General features: G+C 39.7%; 1 protein-coding gene across 1 annotated transcript in view; it reads right to left on the minus strand.

Annotated features, from left to right (window-relative positions):
* Positions 1 to 987: 987 nt before the first annotated feature.
* GDPD1 (glycerophosphodiester phosphodiesterase domain containing 1) overlaps positions 988 to 23,465 on the minus strand; it is a 286,956-nt gene continuing 264,478 nt past the window's right edge. Inside the window, exons 9-10 of the mRNA XM_053706354.1 lie at positions 4,493 to 4,544; positions 988 to 3,677 (exon numbers count right to left, since the gene is read on the minus strand). Coding sequence (XP_053562329.1) covers positions 3,555 to 3,677; positions 4,493 to 4,544 — 175 coding nt within the window. The 3' untranslated portion in view covers positions 988 to 3,554. The remainder of the gene's footprint in view (positions 3,678 to 4,492; positions 4,545 to 23,465) is intronic.

Consider the following 23,465-nt stretch of genomic DNA (forward strand, 5'->3'; position numbering starts at 1 on the left):
CAAGAGTATGTATCTCTATTAATAAGCCTGATACCAGTCACTTTTACTGCATTTAAGGCTATACCAACATTACAGTGTTATCACCAATGTACGTTAAAAAACGATTAAACATGCCAGCAAACGTTTTAAAACACATTTTTATAAGAGTATGTATCTCTATTAATAAGCCTGATACCAGTCGCTATCGCTGCATTTAAGGCTTTACTTACATTACTTCGGTATCAGCAGTATTTTCTTAGTCAATTCCATTCCTAGAAAAATATTTTACTGCACATACCTTATCTGCAGGAAAACCTGCACGCCATTCCCCCTCTGAAGTACCTCACTCCTCAGAATGTGTGAGAACAGCAAATGGATCTTAGTTACGTCTGCTAAGATCATAGAAAAACGCAGGCAGATTCTTCTTGCAAATACTGCCTGAGATAAACAGCACACTCCGGTGCCATTTAAAAATAACAAACTTTTGATTGAAGAATAAACTAAGTATAAAAAAACCACAGACTCTCACGACCTCCTATCTATGTTGAGGCTTGCAAGAGAATGACTGAGTATGGCAGTTAGGGGAGGAGCTATATAGCAGCTTTGCTGTGGGTGGACTCTTGCAACTTCCTGTTGGGAAGGAGAATATATTCCATAAGTAAGGGATGATCCGTGGACTGGATACACTTAACAAGAGAAATTGGGTTTCATGTCCCTTTATGGCTTCTAAAATATTGGTCTGCAGCGCCTAATTGCTAGGAAGTTGGCCATCACTGATCGAGCCTATAGTATTTAACACACACAACTCTAAATCGGAGTTAATGAAAAATATACTTGGAACAGTACGGTAACTATGGCACCAGTTATATTATACACACACTAGAAAAGTATAATTCACTGCTAGTTGTCCTAATCATTTCACACATAGAAATGTAAGATGTTTGTCTAATAAAAACACCCACTTTCTTGCCTTACTTATTTAGAAAATAAATACAGCTAGCACTGCACTTCAGTATGTATAAAAAGTTTATTAGGTCATGTTTTCTAACGCTTTATATGATACAGAGTAATACAGTTTAAAAAGTTTTGCAGGCCAGGCCGGTAGATTGAAATGATGTTGCACTTGTTTCCCAGTATTTATTTTTGAATGGCTTTTAAGTGTAACCTTATGTCAGACTTGTCCTTAAACACAGGATCATTACATAGGTTTGTATTAAACTTGCTTTATTACAAATAAGTGGAATTAATGGTGCTACAGATGACTTTCCATCAGTAAATCTGGGAATTGAAAGATGAGTGTGTCTTATACATAGTACAGAGGTTCAGCCTTGCTGGATACATGCACTGTGTGTTACATGGCATGTATGGGAGGGATGATGTATTCCTCATAGCCATAAAAATGTAAACGTCATGAAAAACCTACATGATTATACATAATAGATACAGGAACTCTCGTTCAGTATATTCCACAGACAGCTTTTATCATCATCCAGGTGCGCTGCAATGTATGGAGTGGTCTACTGGCGTATGCAATATTACATTTTGCCTGATGTGTCATAAATAACTATTTTTGATACATCAATTCAGGGGCCCATCCTTCTTGTCCATATAGATGAACTATGAGTTAAGAGAAAGTTTCTAAGTAATAATAAAGGAATTATAAATATACCATACTTTTAAGGTTGAATTGTTATTAACCATAGTGCACCAGTATAGGCTTTAAGGTCCATGAGTAGGCCATGAATTCTGGATCTGAGCTTTACTAGATGAATGCATCAGATTGTTACTTTGATTACGCCACATACACAGACTATAAAATCACAGACTGTAAACAACCCTCATGTATTGAGTTTAAACATGGCTGGTAAATATGATACCAGCCTGTACAGAACCCGTTATCAATAAATGAACCTCAAAATGGCTGGTTAGTTAATGTGTGACAGTTTGTATAGCTATACATTGTGTATTGTTTCCACACACAAACATACATTCTCTCCAGGGCCTGATTTAGCCATATGGATACTGAGCAGCTGTCTAGAAGGGGCAACATGCGATGCAATCTATTTAATCTTCCATTCTTTGCATTGGTGCACCTGGAGAGCTTTATATACTTCTTATGTAAGATTTATTTTAGGTCAACAAAGTGACAACATTACTACACAGAGAAGGAACAACACCAAAAAGTAATATGAGGCACCATTAGCCAAGGGCGCTGGCCTCTCTCTGACCAGTATTTATTTTTTTGTTGTCTTTCTATAAAGTAATAAAAACAGGGATCTAAGTTTTACCTAATTATAAAAATGAATTATAAATGGTGTCCTCCTAAAAGGGATAAAAACATAGCATATTAATCATTTTATTTCTTTAACATCCCTGGTGAAAGATTCCTGCGGAACTGAAGAAATACACCTTTCTGTTAGTGTGTTAGATATATAAAATTTCCCATATACTGTATATTTTAAATTTCTATAAAATCATTATTTCCTATCCAAGGAAAAAAAAGGAGTGCATTGCATAAAACAGCAATGATTTTTTTGCTTCAGCAATAACTGGTTAATATCAGGGGTAGCTCTATAAGTGGACCAGGTGGGACCATGGCACCTACATAGGTAGCATATATCTAATGTTTTTTAAGAGAATAAACTCTCTTATAGGTTATCAGCATGCTCACGTGTGAAAATTCTGCTGAACTTTAACCTGTCAAACAGTTAACAATGGGCAAAATTTATCATGATTGTAGGCGGATAGGTTTGCAAGTAGGGAACTTGTCTGTCTGCAATCGCCACTACAAAATGTAACATTGCACAAGAGCTTTCTTGTGCAGTGCCACCCCTACTCTTGTGCAATTAGCTGAGTGAGAGCAGGGCATGTCAATCACCCTGAATGAGGTTATTCCAGGTAATTGTTCCCGCCATTTTTGAGGTGGTAAAGAGGCAAAAGAAGCAGTTTCTGCTTCTTAAATTTGTGGCAGCAGTCTCACAACTCTGCAAAGCCTTAAAAGCTGTGAATGCAGCATAATAAAGTTACTATTATGCTTGTATTTAGAATGTAGAGGTTGATGAGCTGGAGGTGTTTCATTCTTAGACCCAGTGAGTACAATGTCTTGAGCCATCTCTGGTTATTTCAATAGTTGTCTTAGGAGTGTTTTCTCAGTATTTAAATAAAGACCATAAAATAAAAAACAATAAACCAACCAATTTCTGCCCGTAACAGACACCTATCCTCTACCAGTGAGGATGAGAGTACAGTGTAGGGGGTGAACGTCTTAGTTTCTGTAACCAAAAGGAAACATAGAATCTGATTTTAAAGATAATTAAAATACTGCATCCATGCCATTCCAATCGGTCAATATGAAAATTGTTTTTCCTGAATATACAGTACTGTGTAATAGTCCTGATTCTTTGTACGCTATTTACAAAAGTAAACTATACAAGATCTCATTTAAATACATATGTATATGCTAAATGTTCATTACACTGCCAAGCGTGAGGTATGATGACATTTTACAGTAAGATTCAGATGACAGCGCCTGTCCTTTATCTTGTTATTATTTTTTTAAGTACGGATGCTGAGGTTCAGTGCGAGTACTTTTCCAGAAAGCACTTCAGCTTTGTAGGATAGTCTGTCATGACACCAGTGGCACCCAGTTCAAATGCCCTTTTGTATTCTTCCTCGTTGTTTAGTACCCAGATATACACCTGAGAAAAAGAGAAACGGCAACAAATGTAAAAAATATAATCAAACTGCAAATAAAGTATATTTCATCACAATAGGAAACATTATAGCAAAACACTCTAGATAATTTAGTATTGTATCCCAAGATCAGTGATTTGTGTAGAAAATTTCTGCATGTATGATCATTTTAATAAAACGGAAATATTCAATTAAAAGGGACACTGAACCCCATTTTTTTCTTTCATGATTCAGCATGCAAATTTAAACAACTTTCTAATTTACTACTATTATTAAATGGTCTTCATTCTCTTGGTATTGTTATTTGAAAAAGCAGGAATGTAAGCTAATGAGACGGCCCATCTTTGGTTCAGCACCTGGGTAGCACTTGCTGATTGGTGGCTAAATGTAGTCACCAATCAGCAATGGCTATCCAGGTGCTGAACCAAAGATGGGCCGGCTCCAAGCAAGAAAGTTGCTTAAAATTGCATGCTCTATCTGAATCATGAAAAACAATTGGGTTCAGTATCCCTTTAATAATCCTAAACTGACTGGCTTCTAAAAGCAGTAGACAATTCAGGAAACGTTTTACTTTTATTTCACACTGACAGCTATTTTGGTCTTGAGACCAGCATTCATTATCTGATCAGCAATAAGCCACCAATGGAAATATTGAGTGCAAATGCAACCAACAACATTCGTATAACAGCATTTGTATAACCCTCCCCAGTATAATGAATGGGTCTGACATCCCAGTAATGTTAGGATGGTTCCCAATGGATAACAACTTAAAGGTTATGTTCTATTTTTATAGAGATTGTATTTTACATGAGAACAATACCTGAATGCCTCGTGCTGACAGATGGTTAAACAAAGATTTTCTCATTATTAATCTGGAAAAGAACAAAAAAACCTGTTATTGTGTGCGAATCAACACTATGGTGTTTATTAAAGGGACATGGAAGTCTTTAAGTATTCTATTAGCAATGCAAAGTGCATTCAAAAAAGCTTCTTTAGCCTTTATTAACGCTATACAGGCACCACATATTAAATGATTAATTGATATGTCCTGTGCAAAGAGCATACTTACAAACTGGCATTAAAAAAAGACTAAAGTGGCCCTTTTTAACACTGCATTAATGGAGCTGCTGTTTTTAGTATCTAACAAATTGTATGCCCATATAATCAAATCAGAACTAAACCAAGAAACGTGATTATTTAGTATACATCAGCAACTTACAAGAATGCATTATGGAGTCTGACACAAGCCAGAAGACAGATGTATCCTGCCCATATTCCAATCTAATGAAGGTTTAATAAACTATCAGTATAACTGCTTGCACATCTCAGCTACTAGATGTTTTTAGTGTGCTTGTTCTTGTTATATTTTGCTACAAGGTTTTCGTATGTATATTTACCCTTTCTGTAGGGCAGTCCACATTCTTTTAACTCTATGCATTAATATAACTTTTTTCCAGAAAAAATACCTTTTCGCTCCCCTCCTCATCAATATATTAATGGGACACTAAAAACGACATACATTTTATCTCCCTCCCTCTAATCATGGGTGCTGCATTTATGGAACCCACGTTACACTGCAGGAATTTGAAGGAGAGTTTTTACACACATGCAAACAGGTCAGTACTGGAATGTAGTGAAATTAAGATTTCAACATGGTGGCACTTATGACTAGAGGGAGGTAGGAAATAACCTCAATACTATACTTATATAATGTATTTAGGGTCAGATTACAAGTGGAGCTCTATTTAATGCTCCCGCATGAGTTTTAACTATGCTAGAAATAATCTTTTTGCACACGTTGGGTTGCTCTCATAAAGTAAAAAGTTATCGCTCGCAAACTAACCCGATGTGCGCTAAAAGCCGAAGTTAGAATATTGCGTGCACAATAACCTATTCCCAATAAAAGTCAATGGAGAAAAAATACATATACTTACACGTTTTCAGCTACTTAACTGAAAAGGGCTCTAATGCACGCACACACACACACACGTATATATATATAAACATATGTATATATGTGTGTGTATATATGTATACATATGTATTTATATGAGTATATAAGTCTGTAAATACATTTATACACATATAAATACATAAGTACACATATATACATACATATACATCTTTAGACATGTATATATCTTCATGTTAACCCTTTGGCTGCTAAGCCATTTCCCACCTGTGTGCTCAGCTGGTTTTGAGCTTTTTGTTGCAGTTCACATTTAAACACTTTTAGAAGTAGTTTATGTGAATAAACTATACAAAACTATATATTGTTTTTTTCAGCAGACCCAGCAGATTCAAAATATACCATTATTATACAGGTATGTGTATGTATCATCAGGTTTAAAAAACAGAATTTATGCTTACCTGATAAATTACTTTCTCCAACGGTGTGTCCGGTCCACGGCGTCATCCTTACTTGTGGGATATTCTCTTCCCCAACAGGAAATGGCAAAGAGTCCCAGCAAAGCTGGTCACATGATCCCTCCTAGGCTCTGCCCACCCCAGTCATTCGACCGACGGACAGGAGGAAATATATATAGGAGAAACCATATGATACCGTGGTGACTGTAGTTAGAGAAAATAATTCATCAGACCTGATTAAAAAACCAGGGCGGGCCGTGGGCCGGACACACCGTTGGAGAAAGTAATTTATCAGGTAAGCATAAATTCTGTTTTCTCCAACATTGGTGTGTCCGGTCCACGGCGTCATCCTTACTTGTGGGAACCAATACCAAAGCTTTAGGACACGGATGAAGGGAGGGAGCAAATCAGGTCACCTAAATGGAAGGCACCACGGCTTGCAAAACCTTTCTCCCAAAAATAGCCTCAGAAGAAGCAAAAGTATCAAATTTGTAAAATTTGGCAAAAGTGTGCAGTGAAGACCAAGTCGCTGCCTTACATATCTGGTCAACAGAAGCCTCGTTCTTGAAGGCCCATGTGGAAGCCACAGCCCTAGTGGAGTGAGCTGTGATTCTTTCAGGAGGCTGCCGTCCGGCAGTCTCATAAGCCAATCGGATAATGCTTTTAAGCCAAAAGGAAAGAGAGGTAGAAGTCGCTTTTTGACCTCTCCTTTTACCAGAATAAACAACAAACAAGGAAGATGTTTGTCTGAAATCTTTAGTAGCCTCTAAATAGAATTTTAGAGCACGGACTACGTCCAAATTGTGTAACAAACGTTCCTTCTTTGAAACTGGATTCGGACACAAAGAAGGTACAACTATCTCCTGGTTAATATTTTTGTTGGAAACAACTTTCGGAAGAAAACCAGGCTTAGTACGCAAAACCACCTTATCTGCATGGAACACCAGATAGGGCGGAGAACACTGCAGAGCAGATAACTCTGAAACTCTTCTAGCAGAAGAAATTGCAACCAAAAACAAAACTTTCCAAGATAATAACTTAATATCTACGGAATGTAAGGGTTCAAACGGAACCCCTTGAAGAACTGAAAGAACTAGATTTAGACTCCAGGGAGGAGTCAAAGGTCTGTAAACAGGCTTGATCCTAACCAGAGCCTGAACAAATGCTTGAACATCTGGCACAGCTGCCAGTCTTTTGTGAAGTAAAACAGATAAAGCAGAGATCTGTCCCTTCAGAGAACTTGCAGATAATCCTTTCTCCAAACCTTCTTGTAGAAAGGATAGAATCTTAGGAATTTTTATCTTGTTCCATGGGAATCCTTTAGATTCACACCAACAGATATATTTTTTCCATATTTTATGGTAAATTTTTCTAGTTACAGGCTTTCTAGCCTGAATCAGAGCATCTATTACAGAATCTGAAAACCCACGCTTTGATAAAATCAAGCGTTCAATCTCCAAGCCGTCAGTTGGAGGGAAACCAGATTTGGATGTTCGAATGGACCCTGAACAAGAAGGTCCTGTCTCAAAGGTAGCTTCCATGGTGAAGCCGATGACATATTGACCAGGTCTGCATACCAAGTCCTGCGTGGCCACGCAGGAGCTATCAAGATCACTGAGGCCCTCTCCTGATTGATCCTGGCTACCAGCCTGGGGATGAGAGGAAACGGTGGGAATACATAAGCTAGGTTGAAGGTCCAAGGTGCTACTAGTGCATCTACTAGGGTCGCCTTGGGATCCCTGGATCTGGACCCGTAGCAAGGAACCTTGAAGTTCTGACGAGACGCCATCAGATCGATGTCTGGAATGCCCCATAATTGAGTTATTTGGGCAAAGATTTCCGGATGGAGTTCCCACTCCCCCGGATGGAATGTCTGACGACTCAGAAAATCCGCTTCCCAATTTTCCACTCCTGGGATGTGGATCGCAGACAAGTGGCAGGAGTGATCCTCCGCCCATTGAATTATCTTGGTCACTTCTTTCATCGCCAGGGAAGTCCTTGTTCCCCCCTGATGATTGATATATGCAACGGTCGTCATGTTGTCTGACTGAAACCTTATGAATTTGGCCTTTGCTAGTTGAGGCCAAGCTCTGAGAGCATTGAATATTGCTCTCAGTTCCAGAATGTTTATCGGGAGAAGAGACTCTTCCCGAGACCATAGACCCTGAGCTTTCAGGGATTCCCAGACCGCGCCCCAGCCCACTAGGCTGGCGTTGGTCGTGACAATGACCCACTCTGGTCTGCGGAAGCTCATTCCCTGTGACAGATTGTCCAGGGTCAGCCACCAACGGAGTGAATCTCTGGTCTTTTGATCTACTTGAATCGTCGGAGACAAGTCTGTATAATCCCCATTCCCCTGTCTGAGCATGCACAGTTGTAATGGTCTTAGATGAATTCGTGCAAAAGGAACTATGTCCATTGTTGCAACCATCAATCCTATTACTTCCATGCACTGCGCTATGGAAGGACGAGGAACAGAATTAAGTACTTGACAAGAGCTTAGAAGTTTTGATTTTCTGACCTCTGTCAGAAAAATCCTCATTTCTAAGGAATCTATTATTGTTCCCAAGAAGGGAACTCTTGTTGACGGGGACAGAGAACTTTTTTCTTTGTTCACCTTCCATCCGTGAGATCTGAGAAAGGCTAGGACGATGTCCGTATGAGCCTTTGCTTTTGACAGGGACGACGCTTGAATCAGGATGTCGTCCAAGTAAGGTACTACTGCAATGCCCCTTGGTCTTAGAACCGCTAGAAGGGACCCTAGTACCTTTGTGAAAATCCTTGGAGCAGTGGCTAATCCAAATGGAAGTGCCACAAACTGGTAATGCTTGTCCAGAAAAGCGAACCTTAGGAACTGATGATGTTCCTTGTGGATAGGAATATGTAGGTACGCATCCTTTAAATCCACGGTAGTCATAAATTGATTTTCCTGGATAGTAGGTAGGATCGTTCGAATAGTTTCCATTTTGAACGATGGTACCCTGAGAAATTTGTTTAGGATCTTTAGATCCAAAATTGGTCTGAATGTTCCCTCTTTTTTGGGAACTATGAACAGATTGGAATAAAATCCCATTCCTTGTTCTCTTATTGGAACTGGATGTATCACTCCCATCTTTAACAGGTCTTCTACACAATGTAAGAATGCCTGTCTCTTTATTTGGTTTGAAGATAATTGAGACCTGTGGAACCTTCCCCTTGGGGGTAGTTCCTTGAATTCCAGGAGATAACCTTGAGAAACTATTTCTAGCGCCCAAGGATCCTGAACATCTCTTGCCCAAGCCTGAGCAAAGAGAGAAAGTCTGCCCCCCACTAGATCCGGTCCCGGATCGGGGGCTATCCCTTCATGCTGTTTTGGTAGCAGTGGTAGGCTTCTTGGCCTGCTTACCCTTGTTCCAGCCTTGCATTGGTTTCCAGGCTGGTTTGGGTTGTGAAGTATTACCCTCTTGCTTAGAGGATACAGAATTAGAGACTGGTCCGTTTCTGCGAAAGGGACGAAAATTAGGCTTATTATTAGCCTTAAAAGACCTATCCTGTGGGAGGGCGTGGCCCTTTCCCCCAGTGATGTCTGAAATAATCTGTTTCAAATCAGGTCCAAATAATGTTTTACCTTTGAAAGGAATGTTAAGCAATTTTGTCTTGGAAGACACATCCGCTGACCAAGACTTTAGTCAAAGCACTCTGCGCGCCACGACAGCAAACCCTGAATTTTTCGCCGCTAATCTAGCTAATTGCAAAGCGGCATCTAAAACAAAAGAGTTAGCCAATTTAAGTGCTTGAACTCTGTCCATAACCTCCTCATACGAAGATTCTTTACTGAGCGATTTTTCTAGTTCCTCGAACCAGAAACACGCTGCCGTAGTGACAGGAACAATGCATGAAATTGGTTGTAGAAGGTAACCTTGCTGTACAAAAATCTTTTTAAGCAAACCCTCTAATTTCTTATCCATAGGATCTTTGAAAGCACAACTATCTTCGATAGGAATAGTAGTGCGTTTGTTTAGAGTAGAAACCGCCCCCTCGACCTTGGGGACTGTCTGCCATAAGTCCTTTCTGGGGTCGATTATAGGAAATAATTTCTTAAATATAGGGGGGGGAACAAAAGGTATGCCGGGCCTTTCCCACTCTTTATTTACTATGTCCGCCACCCGCTTGGGTATAGGAAAAGCGTCGGGGGGCACCGGAACCTCTAGGAACTTGTCCATCTTACATAATTTCTCTGGAATGACCAAATTGTCACAATCATCCAGAGTAGATAACACCTCCTTAAGCAGTGCGCGGAGATGTTCTAATTTAAATTTAAATGTCACAACATCAGGTTCAGCTTGATGAGAAATTTTTCCTGAATCTGAAATTTCTCCATCAGACAAAACCTCCCTCATGGCCTCTTGAGATTGGTGTGAGGGTATGTCAGAACAGTTATCATCAGCGTCCTCTTGCTCTTCAGTGTTTAAAACAGAGCAATCGCGCTTTCTCTGATAAGTAGGCATTTTGGATAAAAGATTTGCTATGGAGTTATCCATTACAGCCGTTAATTGTTGCATGGTAATAAGTATTGGCGCACTAGATGTACTAGGGGCCTCCTGTGTGGGCATAACTGGTGTAGACACAGTAGGGGATGATGTAGTATCATGTTTACTCCCCTCATTTTAAGGAATCATCTTGGGCAATATCATTATCTGTTGCAATACTGTCCTTACTTTGTTTGGACACTATGGCACAATTATCACATAAATTTAAATGGGGAGACACATTGGCTTTCATACATATAGAACATAGCTTATCTGATGGTACAGACATGTTAAACAGGCTTAAACTTGTCAACAAAGCACAAAAAACGTTTTAAAATAAAACAGTTACTGTCACTTTAAATTTCAAACAGAAAACACTTTATTACTGAATATGTGAAAAAGTATGAAGGAATTGTTCAAAATTCACCAAAATTTCACCACAGTGTCTTAAAGCATTAAAAGTATTGCACACCGGGGGCGGAGCCGACCAGCAAGCCGAATGGTCGCACAACACTCGAGCTCCGGCTAATGCTCTCTATAATGGGCACTCTATAACGAATTACTGACTATCACTGGGTCATTAATCACAAATACAGACTAACTGAGGCTGAACGTGAACTTTTTATTAAGAGTCGGTGATTTCACGGAGCTCTGCGGAGGAAGATACAGTATGGGGCCTACTGACAGTCCCTGAGGACGGAAGAACACAGAAGAGAGATCCGACATGATGTGGTGAGAACCGGGATGAATCAAACTACAACTAGCTATGAGGAGACCGGAATGATCGCTACCTACAAACACATAAACCGGCAGCCATAAATAGTTATTATAAGGATGATGCGGGTTCACGGAGGTGGCGCACCCTGGGCCTGTTAGCCGATGTGACGCAGGTGGATATTCCGAACCGGGCGTTCAGCATTCCTGAAGAGGTGAGCTAAAACCTTACAGTATTGCCTTATCACCCTGACAAACTAGGCCACCACACCATATTCAAGCTCACGGATTCCAGCTGCCCTATAACCCGGTCTCCTATAACCACAACTTGCATGATCCGGGACTCGTAACCATTAGCCTCCATTAACAAGTGGGACATCATAAGCCTGTTCTTTTTTCTGTCTATGATGCAGAGTTATGTTATTTAATACGCAAAACTGCTTGGATATACTGCACTACCGCAATGCTTGATATAAACCTCCCATATATAAAGCACAAAGGGAGAGCTTGGACATTAATAACTAAGAGACACCACACACCAAAGCAGAAAGACACTAGGCCTCCCAGGCTTGTTCATAACTTGAGGCGGGCAGACATACGGAGTGCTTGCAAAACTTTTTAGTTAATGCTGAATGGTCACTGTTCCTGATACAAACCTTCTGAAAGAAAACGGAAGAGAACACCTAGACATTTATAAACAAGAGAGGTGAAAATATATAAGACACCCTAACAAAATGACCTCCAAAAGCAAAAACAAGACTGATAAGGCACTGAAGGGGAATATAACTGCAGGAGGCAAACTGAACTCTTATTTCAAAAGCCAAGACACAGTTGCCATCGGTGACATGAGACTACAGGCTCCTGATTCACCAGAATCCATTTCCCAGACTGCCACCACAGTAATAGATGACACAACCCATATCACACGAGCTGATCTCCAAACCCTGTCTACCAAAGCAGACCTAGCAGCTATTGTTCTACAAGTCAGTAAAGCCATAAAAGACGGCCTGGCAGAAGTGAAGAAAGACATCAATGAACTGGGTGATAGGGTCCTGGAACTAGAGGAGCAAGTAGAAGAAGTTAATAAAGCTGCAGATAACACCACCCAAGCCTTCCAGTATCAACATGAGGCTATAGAAAGTTTACAGATCCAAATGGAAGACCTTGACAACAGGGGACGGAGACAGAACCTCAGGATAAGAGGTATCCCTGAAAAGATACTCCCACAACAGCTCTCCTCCTACCTCCAGAACCTCTTCAAATTTCTGCTCGACCCGGAGAAAGAACCCATCCCTCTAGACAGAGCCCACAGGGCCCTGAGACCAAAACCTTCTGACAATTTGCCCCCCAGAGACGTCATTCTATGCTGCCACAGATTCGCAGACAAGGAAAAACTTTTGCAAGCGGCCAGAAAAAAGGCACCAATCTACTTTGGAGAAGATGCCCTACAATTCTACTCTGACCTTAGCCCAATCACTTTAGCTAAACGCAAAGAAGCTAGGTACTTAACCTTACACCTGCAGGATCTAGGCATTGCTTACAGATGGGGCTTCCCTTTCGCTGTCAAGGTGCTGAAGGATGAGAAAACCTACGTATATCGTCGCCCAGAGGATCTAGAGTTATTTTGCAAACAGCTTGACATCTCGCTCCCATCTCTGCCCAAGATTTCAGAAGCTGCAAAAAGTGACCCCCAGAGGAGATCATCTTCACCCAAACCACAAAGAAGGAGCTGGTCTACTAGACCAACCAAGAGAAGGAACACCACAATGACTGACCCTCTTATCCACTCTAAAGATCCGCCATGAAAAGATGTCTGATAATAGAGGTTTTTCTTTTGACTCATCTCACCCTTTCTCCCCGTTCCCTCTTTCTCACTCCCTTTATTCATAGATAATTTTACAATATGGATACGGGACTTATCATTTTGTCCTTACAGCCTTTCTATACGGACCCAGTTGATTGAGACAGACTTCATTTAGTAATATGTTTACACTAGCTCATTTATGCCCATTAGTGAGTTAAAGGCTAAGTCACCAGCCTTAGTTTCCCCCCCGCTCACCCATTATCTGTTTATTCTTTTAAATGAATAGTGATGGAAATGTTTCTATTATGTTTTACTTGTTCTATTTACATGTCTATTTTTATTTGTTTGTTATACTGACCGATTGTATTGCTATGCTTACTCCTCCTAGATTTCCGCTTCCAGGTTTTTGTAGCTTTGTTGGCCTTGATTGTCCACACTTCCCTACAGCCATGCTGCTGTGTTTTGAATGCAGAGGGTCCCTATATACTCCACGCATCTCCCTTTTCCAGGTAAGACAGACTCAACAGATGCCCACTTCCAGTAAAACTCATGACGGTTCCTAATATACAGATTATATCCCAAAACACTAAGGGCCTTAATTCACCTAATAAACGCTCTGTTGCCCTAAAACACTTCGCTAAAACCCCCCATTCCATCATATTTCTACAGGAAACTCACTTCGTCGCGGGTTCAGAACCTTCCCTTACTTCAAGAGATTTCCCTGTCAGTTACCATAACGCATACCTCAATAAGAAACAGGGGGTTAGCATACTTCTCCATAAACACTTGCAATTTCAGTTGCATAATAAGGTTGTAGACACTGAAGGCAGGATTATTATTCTAGTTGGGCTTTTGTTTAATAATCCAATTACTCTTGTTAATATTTATGCCCCCTTTAGCCGTAGAAAACGTTTTTTCCAAAAAATGCTATCCATGGTTTTGGAACATAAGAGGGGCCCAATAGTTATGGGTGGAGATTTTAACACCACACTTGACCCAACCATGGACTCTTCTACAAAATATGGACAGTCTAGAACCAGGGCACCGAACACACTTCTTACCTGTATGGAAGAATTAGGCCTTTTAGATGCATGGAGAATACAACACCCGACACAACACAATTACACCTTTTACTCCCACCCTTGGGCAACCTACACCCGTATAGATTACCTGTTCATTGACCAAGATCACCTATCCCTGTTGAAAGACTCTGACATCCAACCTACGGCCTGGTCCGACCATTCCGCCATAAGCATAGTTCTAGAGTGGCCTGACACACCAAACACAACTTTTACTTGGAGAATAGATGACTCACTCCTTCACTACCCCCCAACCCAAGAAAAATTACAAACGGCAATCTCTGAATACTTCCAATTTAATGATAATGGTGACTCACACCCTAGCTTTGTGTGGGAAGCACATAAGGCCTTTATCCGAGGAGAATGTATAAAACAAAAAGCTAGATTGAAAAAACAGTATCAGTCCTCCATAGCTTCGCTAACTGCACAATTACATGGTCTAGAAACGCAACACAAACATGATCCTTCTAACAGAACACTCCTATCACAGGTTACGAAGACTAGACTAGAAATTAATAACATACTATCCAAAGATGCACAGAGAAAGGCATTAGCTTTGAAGAAAATGTATTTCTTCGAAAGCAACAGAGCAGGGCCCAGACTAGCTAGACTATTGAACCAACAGCACACAAAGTCCCACATTAACAAACTAGTTACGCCGTTAGGCCAACAACTGATAGATAGTGGGGAAATAGCGGATCAGTTCAGAAGTTATTACTCAGAGTTATACAATTTACAGACACCCAGTTCCCCGAACAGGCTGACCGCCCTTCAAGCCTACATCACAGAGGCCAATCTCCCTAAAATACAAACACAGCTACGAGATGACTTTGAAACACCCATTTCCCTCCAAGAAATTCTCTCGGTGATTGCGAAATTACCTTCCAAAAAAAGCCCAGGACCCGATGGGTTTACCGGTACTTATTATAAAATTTACAGATCCTCCCTCGCCCCACACCTTTTAAAGTTATTTCACACCATAGACGACGGCCACGCACTCCCCACAGAGATGCAGCAAGCCCACATCTCAGTTATCTTAAAATCTGGCAAAACTCCCACAGACCCTAGAAGCTATAGGCCTATCTCCCTGCTAAACGTAGATCTCAAGATCTTGGGAAAGATCCTAGCAAAGAGACTGAACAAATTACTTGAAGATATTATACACACCGACCAGGTCGGATTTATCCCCCACAGAGAGGCCAGGGACAATACAATAAGAGCCCTGACCCTTATGTCCTATACCAAATGTCATAATATCCCGACAGTCTTCTTGGCAACAGACGCCGAGAAGGCCTTTGACAGGCTCGATTGGCAGTTCCTAAGAGAAACCCTACTAGATATTGGACTAGGACCCCAGATGCTCAGTAGAATCTTTAGTTTGTATGCACACCCCACTGCGAGAGTACGGGCAAATGGTGTCCTCTCTCCCCCGTTCCAAATCAGGAATGGGACGAGACAGGGCTGCCCGTTGTCCCCCCTCTTGTTCGTACTTACCATGGAAGTACTAGCAGCGCATGTCCGCAATAATCACTCTATAAAGGGTGTGAAAATCGGCCCCCATAATTTCAAGATCGCCTTATATGCGGATGACGTTCTTTTCACTATCACAGACCCAACACAGTCCCTATCAGCAACTATGCAGGAATTACACAGATTTGGAACCCATTCTAATTTTGTAGTAAACACAACCAAGTCAGAGTTATTGAACATTTCCCTCCGGCGAGAAGAATTTATGAAACTTGCAGAAATCTGCCCATTAACGCTTAGAACAGATTCTATAAAATACCTAGGTATTCATTTATCTCCCAACCCCACCACCCTTTTTAAAAAAAACTTTGAAGATCTCCTATCACGAACACAAAAAGACTTAAATTCCTGGGCGACAAAACCCCTGTCTTGGTGGGGGAAAATACAGTGTATAAAAATGACAACCTTACCAAGAATCCTATATATATTTCAAGCTCTCCCTATAGCGTTGCCTGGTTGGTTCCCACTGAGGCTCCAAAGTCATATAAACAGGTTTATCTGGGGCTCTAGCAAACCCCGAGTTAACAAAGCTACGATGTACAGAACTACTCTGGCAGGTGGGCTGGGTCTACCGAATCTTCAGGTGTATTTAGAAGCCATTGTACTTCAGAGAGTTTATGATTGGCACGCGTCCTCAGAGCACAAGGCTTGGATAGCATTAGACTCACAGATCTTAAAGGTTCCCTCAGTGGGAGCTCTATGCTGGGTTCCTAGGTCCTTGAGACCTCCAAGTTGCACAACACTTCCTATACACAAACACCTTTTTGAGGCATGGGACACAATTAAGCATAAAAGACGAGACATCACAGGGCCTAGATCCCCCCTCTTTCCCGTTCCCCTCAATGCTGAACTTACAGGAGGACTAGATAAGAACTTTCAAAGGAGAGCTGAATGGGGATACACCACCCCTTTAGCGGAGTTTATAAGAGAAGGTAAACTTAAGGATAGAGAAGAATTAAAAGAAGTGGCGCATGGCGCATACCATCCTTGGCTAAAATATAGGCAGCTCACACATTTTCTCCTCACTACACCATATAAGACAGACTTTTTGAGGCCCTTGACCACATTCGAGAAGCTTTGCTCAACCAACACTCCAATGCCCCACACGCTTTCTAAAATGCGCGGCATATTACAGATGTATATGAGAGAGAAACTCCCTTCATACACTACTAACTGGCACAGGGAACTGGGCGACACCTTTAACACAGAGGACTGGGGATCAATATTCCTCCATACTAAAAAATCCTCAACCTCACCAAAGATCCTAGAATTAAACTTCAGAGTGTTAACACGCTGGTACCTAACCCCGACAAGACTACACTCTACATATCCAAACTCTAGTGACTTATGCTGGAGGGGCTGTGGGAATAAAGGAAGTTACCTTCACATGTGGTGGGAATGCGACTTTGTTAAACAACTCTGGCTCTACATTGAGGAACATTTTAGAAACAGCTTAATCACTGACCTCCGCCTCACACCTCAGATAGCACTACTAAACAAACCCCCTCAAGTTCCCTGCAAGATTAGGAGACAATTACTGCAGATAGGAATTAATAGCGCCAAAGCCCTAATAGCATTGAGATGGAAATCACCTACTCTTCTGACTGGACAAATGTGGTTAGTCAAAACTGAAGAGTTGCTGAGCCTCGAGGAATTTGGCTATCTTAAAAGACTCAGGTTAGAATTCTTCCATAATATGAGATTCCTATGGGATGAATCACTGACAAGGACCAGACCCCACCCCAATTTGACTGTGCCTCGACAAGACCTTGACACAGATGTGATGCGTGGAGATAGGGACCCCTCTCCCCCCTTACTGGATGGAGCTAACACATAGGCTTCTCCATAAACCTGATAGGGGCCTCAACTAATGATATAATTGTAGGGAGCCTAAACCCTTTTTCTATCACCCAATTATGGAACCAAGATAGAGGAGATAAGACTTGGTCACCAGCTCAATCTCACTTAGCACATGCAATTCTCTCTAACAGCTACGGAGGTATCAATGGTCAGTAACGTTTTGTTCTTGTTTTGTTTCCGTTCATTGTTTTCTTTCTTTTCTTTACTTTTGTTTGTAATGTGTCACACTTAGCCTTAAAAACACCATCTGGGACTACCTTCCTACTGAAAGTACACCTATTATATTGTATCGCCTTTACGGTAAGTGTACCGTTGTTTGTAACCTTTTCTTATTTCGTACTTACAATCAATAAAGATGGTAATTTAAAAAAAAAAAAAAAAAAAAAAAAAAAAAAGTATTGCACACCAAATTTCAGAGCTTTAACCCTTAAATTAACGGAACCGGAGCCGTTTTTACATTTAACCCCTATACAGTCCCAGAATGAGGCTCTGTCTATAACTAGAAAGGCCCCCATCTGAAAAAGGTGTCCAACACAGTGCCTGCCGTTTTTCTAAACGTTCCCCAAGATTATAATACCAATAATTAGTTAGAATCTGCATAATATGCCTAGTAAAGCAATTGTTTTAGCCCAGAAAAATGTCTACCAGTTTTTAAGCCCTTTTTGAAGCCCTTTATTCTTTTATGTTTAACTAAGAAAATGTCTTACTGGTCCCCATGAGGGGAAATGACAGCCTTCCAGCATTACATGGTCTTGATAGAAATATGGCCAGTCATACCTTAAGCAGAAAAGACTGCTAACTGTTTCCCCCAACTGAAGTTACTTCATCTCAACAGTCCTGTGTGGAAACAGCAATTGATTTCAGTTACTGTCTGCTAAAATCATCTTCCTCTTACAAACAGAAATCTTCATCCTTTTCTGTTTCAGAGTAAATAGTACATACCAGCACTATTTTAAAATAACAAACACTTGATAGAAGAATAAAACTACATTTAAACACCAAAAAACTCTTAACCATCTCCGTGGAGATGTTGCCTGTGCAACGGCAAAGAGAATGACTGGGGTGGGCGGAGCGTAGGAGGGATCATGTGACCAGCTTTGCTGGACTCTTTGCCATTTCCTGTTGGGGAAGAGAATATCCCACAAGTAAGGATGACGCCGTGGACCGGACACACCAATATTGGAGAAAATAGTTGCGTAAAATGTGAAAAAAGTATATATTTTTTTATACTCCTTACTCAATAAATAATAGTATGTAATTTTATTTTTCTAAGCTCCATCATCAAAACCTGTGTGGATAAATATTTGTAGTAGGTAACCTGTCTGAAATAAGCAGAAATTGAGAACATTTCACTGTTTTTTTCCTCTGTTTTATTGCAGACATGTCAATTTGTTAAATTATCAAAAACAGCACTTAGAATTTACTGTACTGTTTTTAGCAATTAAACAGATCTAGCAACCTGAGAAATGAAAATGGGGTACACAAAGCACAGATTTGCAGAAAGTGCACCCCTTAGTGCATCAAATGTGGGGCTACAAGTATTTCAAGCATTAATTTGGTGTGTGCAGCAATTAATGGAATAAGTTGCATTGCTAAAAAAAAAAAAAAAAAAATCTAAGCAAAGAGCCATATTCTACTTATTATTACATTGTCTATGTTTGTGCTAGCAATACACGTGGCCCCTCATTTCATGAATCAAGGGATGTACATTACAAAAATGTGTACTTTATTTAATGTATCTTAATTTCTCAGGTGGCTACAGCTGTCTGATTGCAGCCTTATCCATAAAAGTTGAAAGGCTATTTTTTTTTACACGATTTTAAGATTGCCATGTCTGCAATTAAACAGTTCTAGCCACTTAGAAGATTAAAATATGGTACACAAAGCACACATTTGTAGAAAGTACACACTTTGGCGCATCAAATGAGGGGCTACATGTAATAAAATATTTTATTTTTAGCCATATTCCACTTATTATTACACTGTCCATTTTGTGCTAGCAATACATGTAGCTCCCCATTTGATGCGCCAAAGGGTGTACTTTCCAAAAATGTGTACTTTATTTAATGTATCTTAAATTTCTCAGGTGGCTATAGCTGTCTTATTGCAGACATAACCCGGTAAAGTTGAAAGACTATTTTTTTTTAAAATTCTTTTTACAAAATAAATAGATATTTTTAAGGAATTATTTTGCTAGAAAATATGTCATTTTTATTGCAAAAAATAAGCTTCTTTGCAAAAATATACTGAAGTTTTGAAAGATGGAGAGAGCTGCGTAAAGAGGGTGTTTTACTCATCTTCCACACATGCTAAAAGGCCGATTATAAAAATATTATTATTATTTTAATAGCATTCCCCTACCATTAATTAATTTGTAACCATATTATCCAGCTGATCATGGGATTACAAATATAATATAGGTCCGTATTATAAAAGGGAATGCGACATTTTTAGCTAGGTGATCACTGAACTAACGCGAGTTACCACGGTGATCATTTAGCTAAAATACTGAAACCGATATTTATTTTTCAAAAATAAACAACTTTATTTTTAGAATATGTATTTTTAGAGACCCCCAAATCCTTTTTTATTTTAAACTTTTTTTAAATGTGTTTTTTTTTTAAGTTTTATATTTTTTAATATACACATTAAAGATTTAGATGATTACCTCTCCAATGGTGGGTCTTGGGGGTCTGTAGCTGCTTAGATGCCTGAGATACAGGCATATAAGCAGAATGCCCCCATCTCCCTATTACTGACAATTGTCAGTTTTAAATAAAGTTACACAGTGACGTCATTGCGCATGACGTCACTGCACAAAACGTGAAGCCCCGGTGATGCCTGTCACTATACAGGCCAGATTGCTGGGGTGGGAGTAGATGGAGGTCCCCAGAACTCCACGACGGTGGGGGAGTTCTAGTGACGGCTCTGAGCCGTCGTTAGCACCTGAGTGGGAAACTTTGCGATGGCTCAGAGCCATCGTTAGAACTCAAGGGGTTAAAGCGTTTTGTCTGCATTGTTTATTTTTTTTAAGTACCTGAGACGTCATTTCTTTGAGCACTTAAAACTTTTTTTCTGTGCAATATTTTTTGATGTAATTTTTATTAATGGTGTTATTATGAGTGTAACTGTACTTTGTAATGTATTTTGATGTGTTTGGTTAACTGTTTTGGAAAACAAAAAAAAGTCACAAGAGTTCAGAGGTTGTAGTAATCATTCTAACTTTAATCACAATTGTGCTCACTCGTTCGCATTTACTTTCAATTTAACTTGCGTGCAAACAAATCTAATATGGCTCGCGTGCAGACGATAGCGCCCCACTCGTAATCTGGCCCATAGTGTTTATTATCCCTTTGAGTGATTTTATTGCTAAGAACCTCAATCCCATCTCTTCTGCATTACATACAATACAGTAAAAAAATCACTGGAAGTTTAAACAATTTAAAATTCACCAAGAGGAAAAATAAGGTTATTCTCCTGCTCTTGCAGGTGTTCTAGAGATATGGCTGCAAAACCGTAAACAATATTCTAAGGCCTAGATTTGGAGTTTGGCGGTAGCCGTGAAAACCAGCGTTGGAGGCTCCTAACGCTGGTTTTAGGCTACCGCCGGTATTTGGAGTCACTCAAAAAAGGGTCTAACGCTCACTTTTCAGCCGCAGATCCCCTTACGTCAATTGCGTATCCTATCTTTTCAATGGGATCTTTCTAACTCCAGTATTTAGAGTCGTGTCTGAAGTGAGCGTTAGAAATCTAACGACAAAACTCCAGCCGCAGAAAAAAGTCAGTAGTTAAGAGCTTTCTGGGCTAACGCCGGTTCATAAAGCTCTTAACTACTGTACTCTAAAGTACACTAACACCCATAAACTACCTATGTACCCCTAAACCGAGGTCCCCCCACATCGCCGCCACTCGATTAATTTTTTTTAACCCCTAATCTGCCGACCGCCACCTACATTATACTTATGTACCCCTAATCTGCTGCCCCTAACACCGCCGACCCCTGTATTATATTTATTAACCCCTAACCTGCCCCCCACAATGTCGCAGCCAGCTACCTACAATAATTAACCCCTAATCTGCCGACCGCAAAGAGCCGCCACCTACATTATAGCTATGTACCCCTAATCTGCTGCCCCTAACACCGCCGACCCCTATATTATATTTATTAACCCCTAATCTGCCCCCCTCAACGTCGCCTCCAACTGCCTACACTTATTAACCCCTAATCTGCCGAGCGGACCTGAGCGCTACTATAATAAAGTTATTAACCCCTAATCCGCCTCACTAACCCTATAATAAATAGTATTAACCCCTAATCTGCCCTCCCTAACATCGCCGACACCTAACTTCAATTATTGACCCCTAATCTGCCGACTGGAGCTCACCGCTATTCTAATAAATGTATTAACCCCTAAAGCTAAGTCTAACCCTAACACTAACACCCCCCTAAATTAAATATAATTTTAATCTAACGAAATTAATTAACTCTTATAAAATAAATTATTCCAAGTTAAAGATAAATACTTACCTGTAAAATAAACCCTAATATAGCTACAATATAAATTATAATTATATTATAGCTATTTTAGGATTAATATTTATTTTACAGGTAACTTTGTAATTATTTTAACCAGGTACAATAGCTATTAAATAGTTAAGAACTATTTAATAGCTAAAATTAGTGATGCACCGAAATGGAAATTCTGGACCGAAACCGAATCCGAAAATCCGGGATGCACTTGGCCGAAAACCGAAACTGATACCGAAAATGTATTTTTTCAAATGAATTTTTTTTAGTTTATTTTTTGCATAATTAGAGCCAATAAAAAAATCCCACACTTTTATTGAAAGTAACACACTAAAATTGGACAAAAATATCTTAAATTAATAATATGCTACACAATAATTTTACCAAGAAAAAAAAAAAAACAGGCAAACAATAATGCCATTTTCGGCCAAAATGTTTCTGCGACCAAAATTTTGGTGCATCCCTACTTAAAACAATTATAAATATCAATATACTGTATTATTCTTCATTTAGTTCTATGTAACAGAATCATATTTAACAGGTTTTTCTTTTTTTACTAATTATCCAAATAAAGTATAGTCCTAGAAAACTCATTATATGCAGAACAGAAAGTCAAGTAATAAACTTAAACAGCAACTCTAGGCTAGCATCAAATTTGAAACATGCTACACAATAATTTTACCGAAAATAACAGGCTAAAAAAACGAAAACCGAAATAGCCAAAAATGACATTTTCGGCCGAAACTTTCTGCGGCCGAAATTTCGGTGCATCCCTAGCTAAAATAGTTAAAATAATTACAAATATACCTGTAAAATAAATCCTAACCTAAGTTACAATTAAACCTAACACTACACTATCAATAAATTAATTAAATAAAATACCTATAATTATCTACAATTAAACCTAACACTACACTATCAATAAATAAATTAAATACAATTCCTACAAATAAATACAATGAAATAAACTAACTAAAGTACAAAAAATAAAAAAGAACTAAGTTACAAAAAATAAAAAAATATTTACAAACATTAGAAATATATTACAACAATTTTAAACTAATTACACCTACTCTAAGCCCCCTAATAAAATAACAAAGCCCCCCCAAAATAAAAAAATGCCCTACCCTATTCTAAATTACTAAAGTTCAAAGCTCTTTTACCTTACCAGCCCTGAACAGGGCCCTTTGCGGGGCATGCCCCAAGAAGTTCAGCTCTTTTGCCTGTAAAAAAAAACATACAATACCCCCCCCCCAACATTACAACCCACCACCCACATACCCCTAATCTAACCCAAACCCCCCTTAAATAAACCTAACACTAAGCCCCTGAAGATCTCCCTACCTTGAGTCGTCTTCACCCAGCCGAGCCAAATTCTTCATCCAAGCGGAGCAAGAAGAGGTCCT

The sequence above is a fragment of the Bombina bombina genome, chromosome 3 (genome assembly GCF_027579735.1).
Source record: "Bombina bombina isolate aBomBom1 chromosome 3, aBomBom1.pri, whole genome shotgun sequence".
Classification (NCBI taxonomy): Eukaryota; Metazoa; Chordata; class Amphibia; order Anura; family Bombinatoridae; genus Bombina; species Bombina bombina.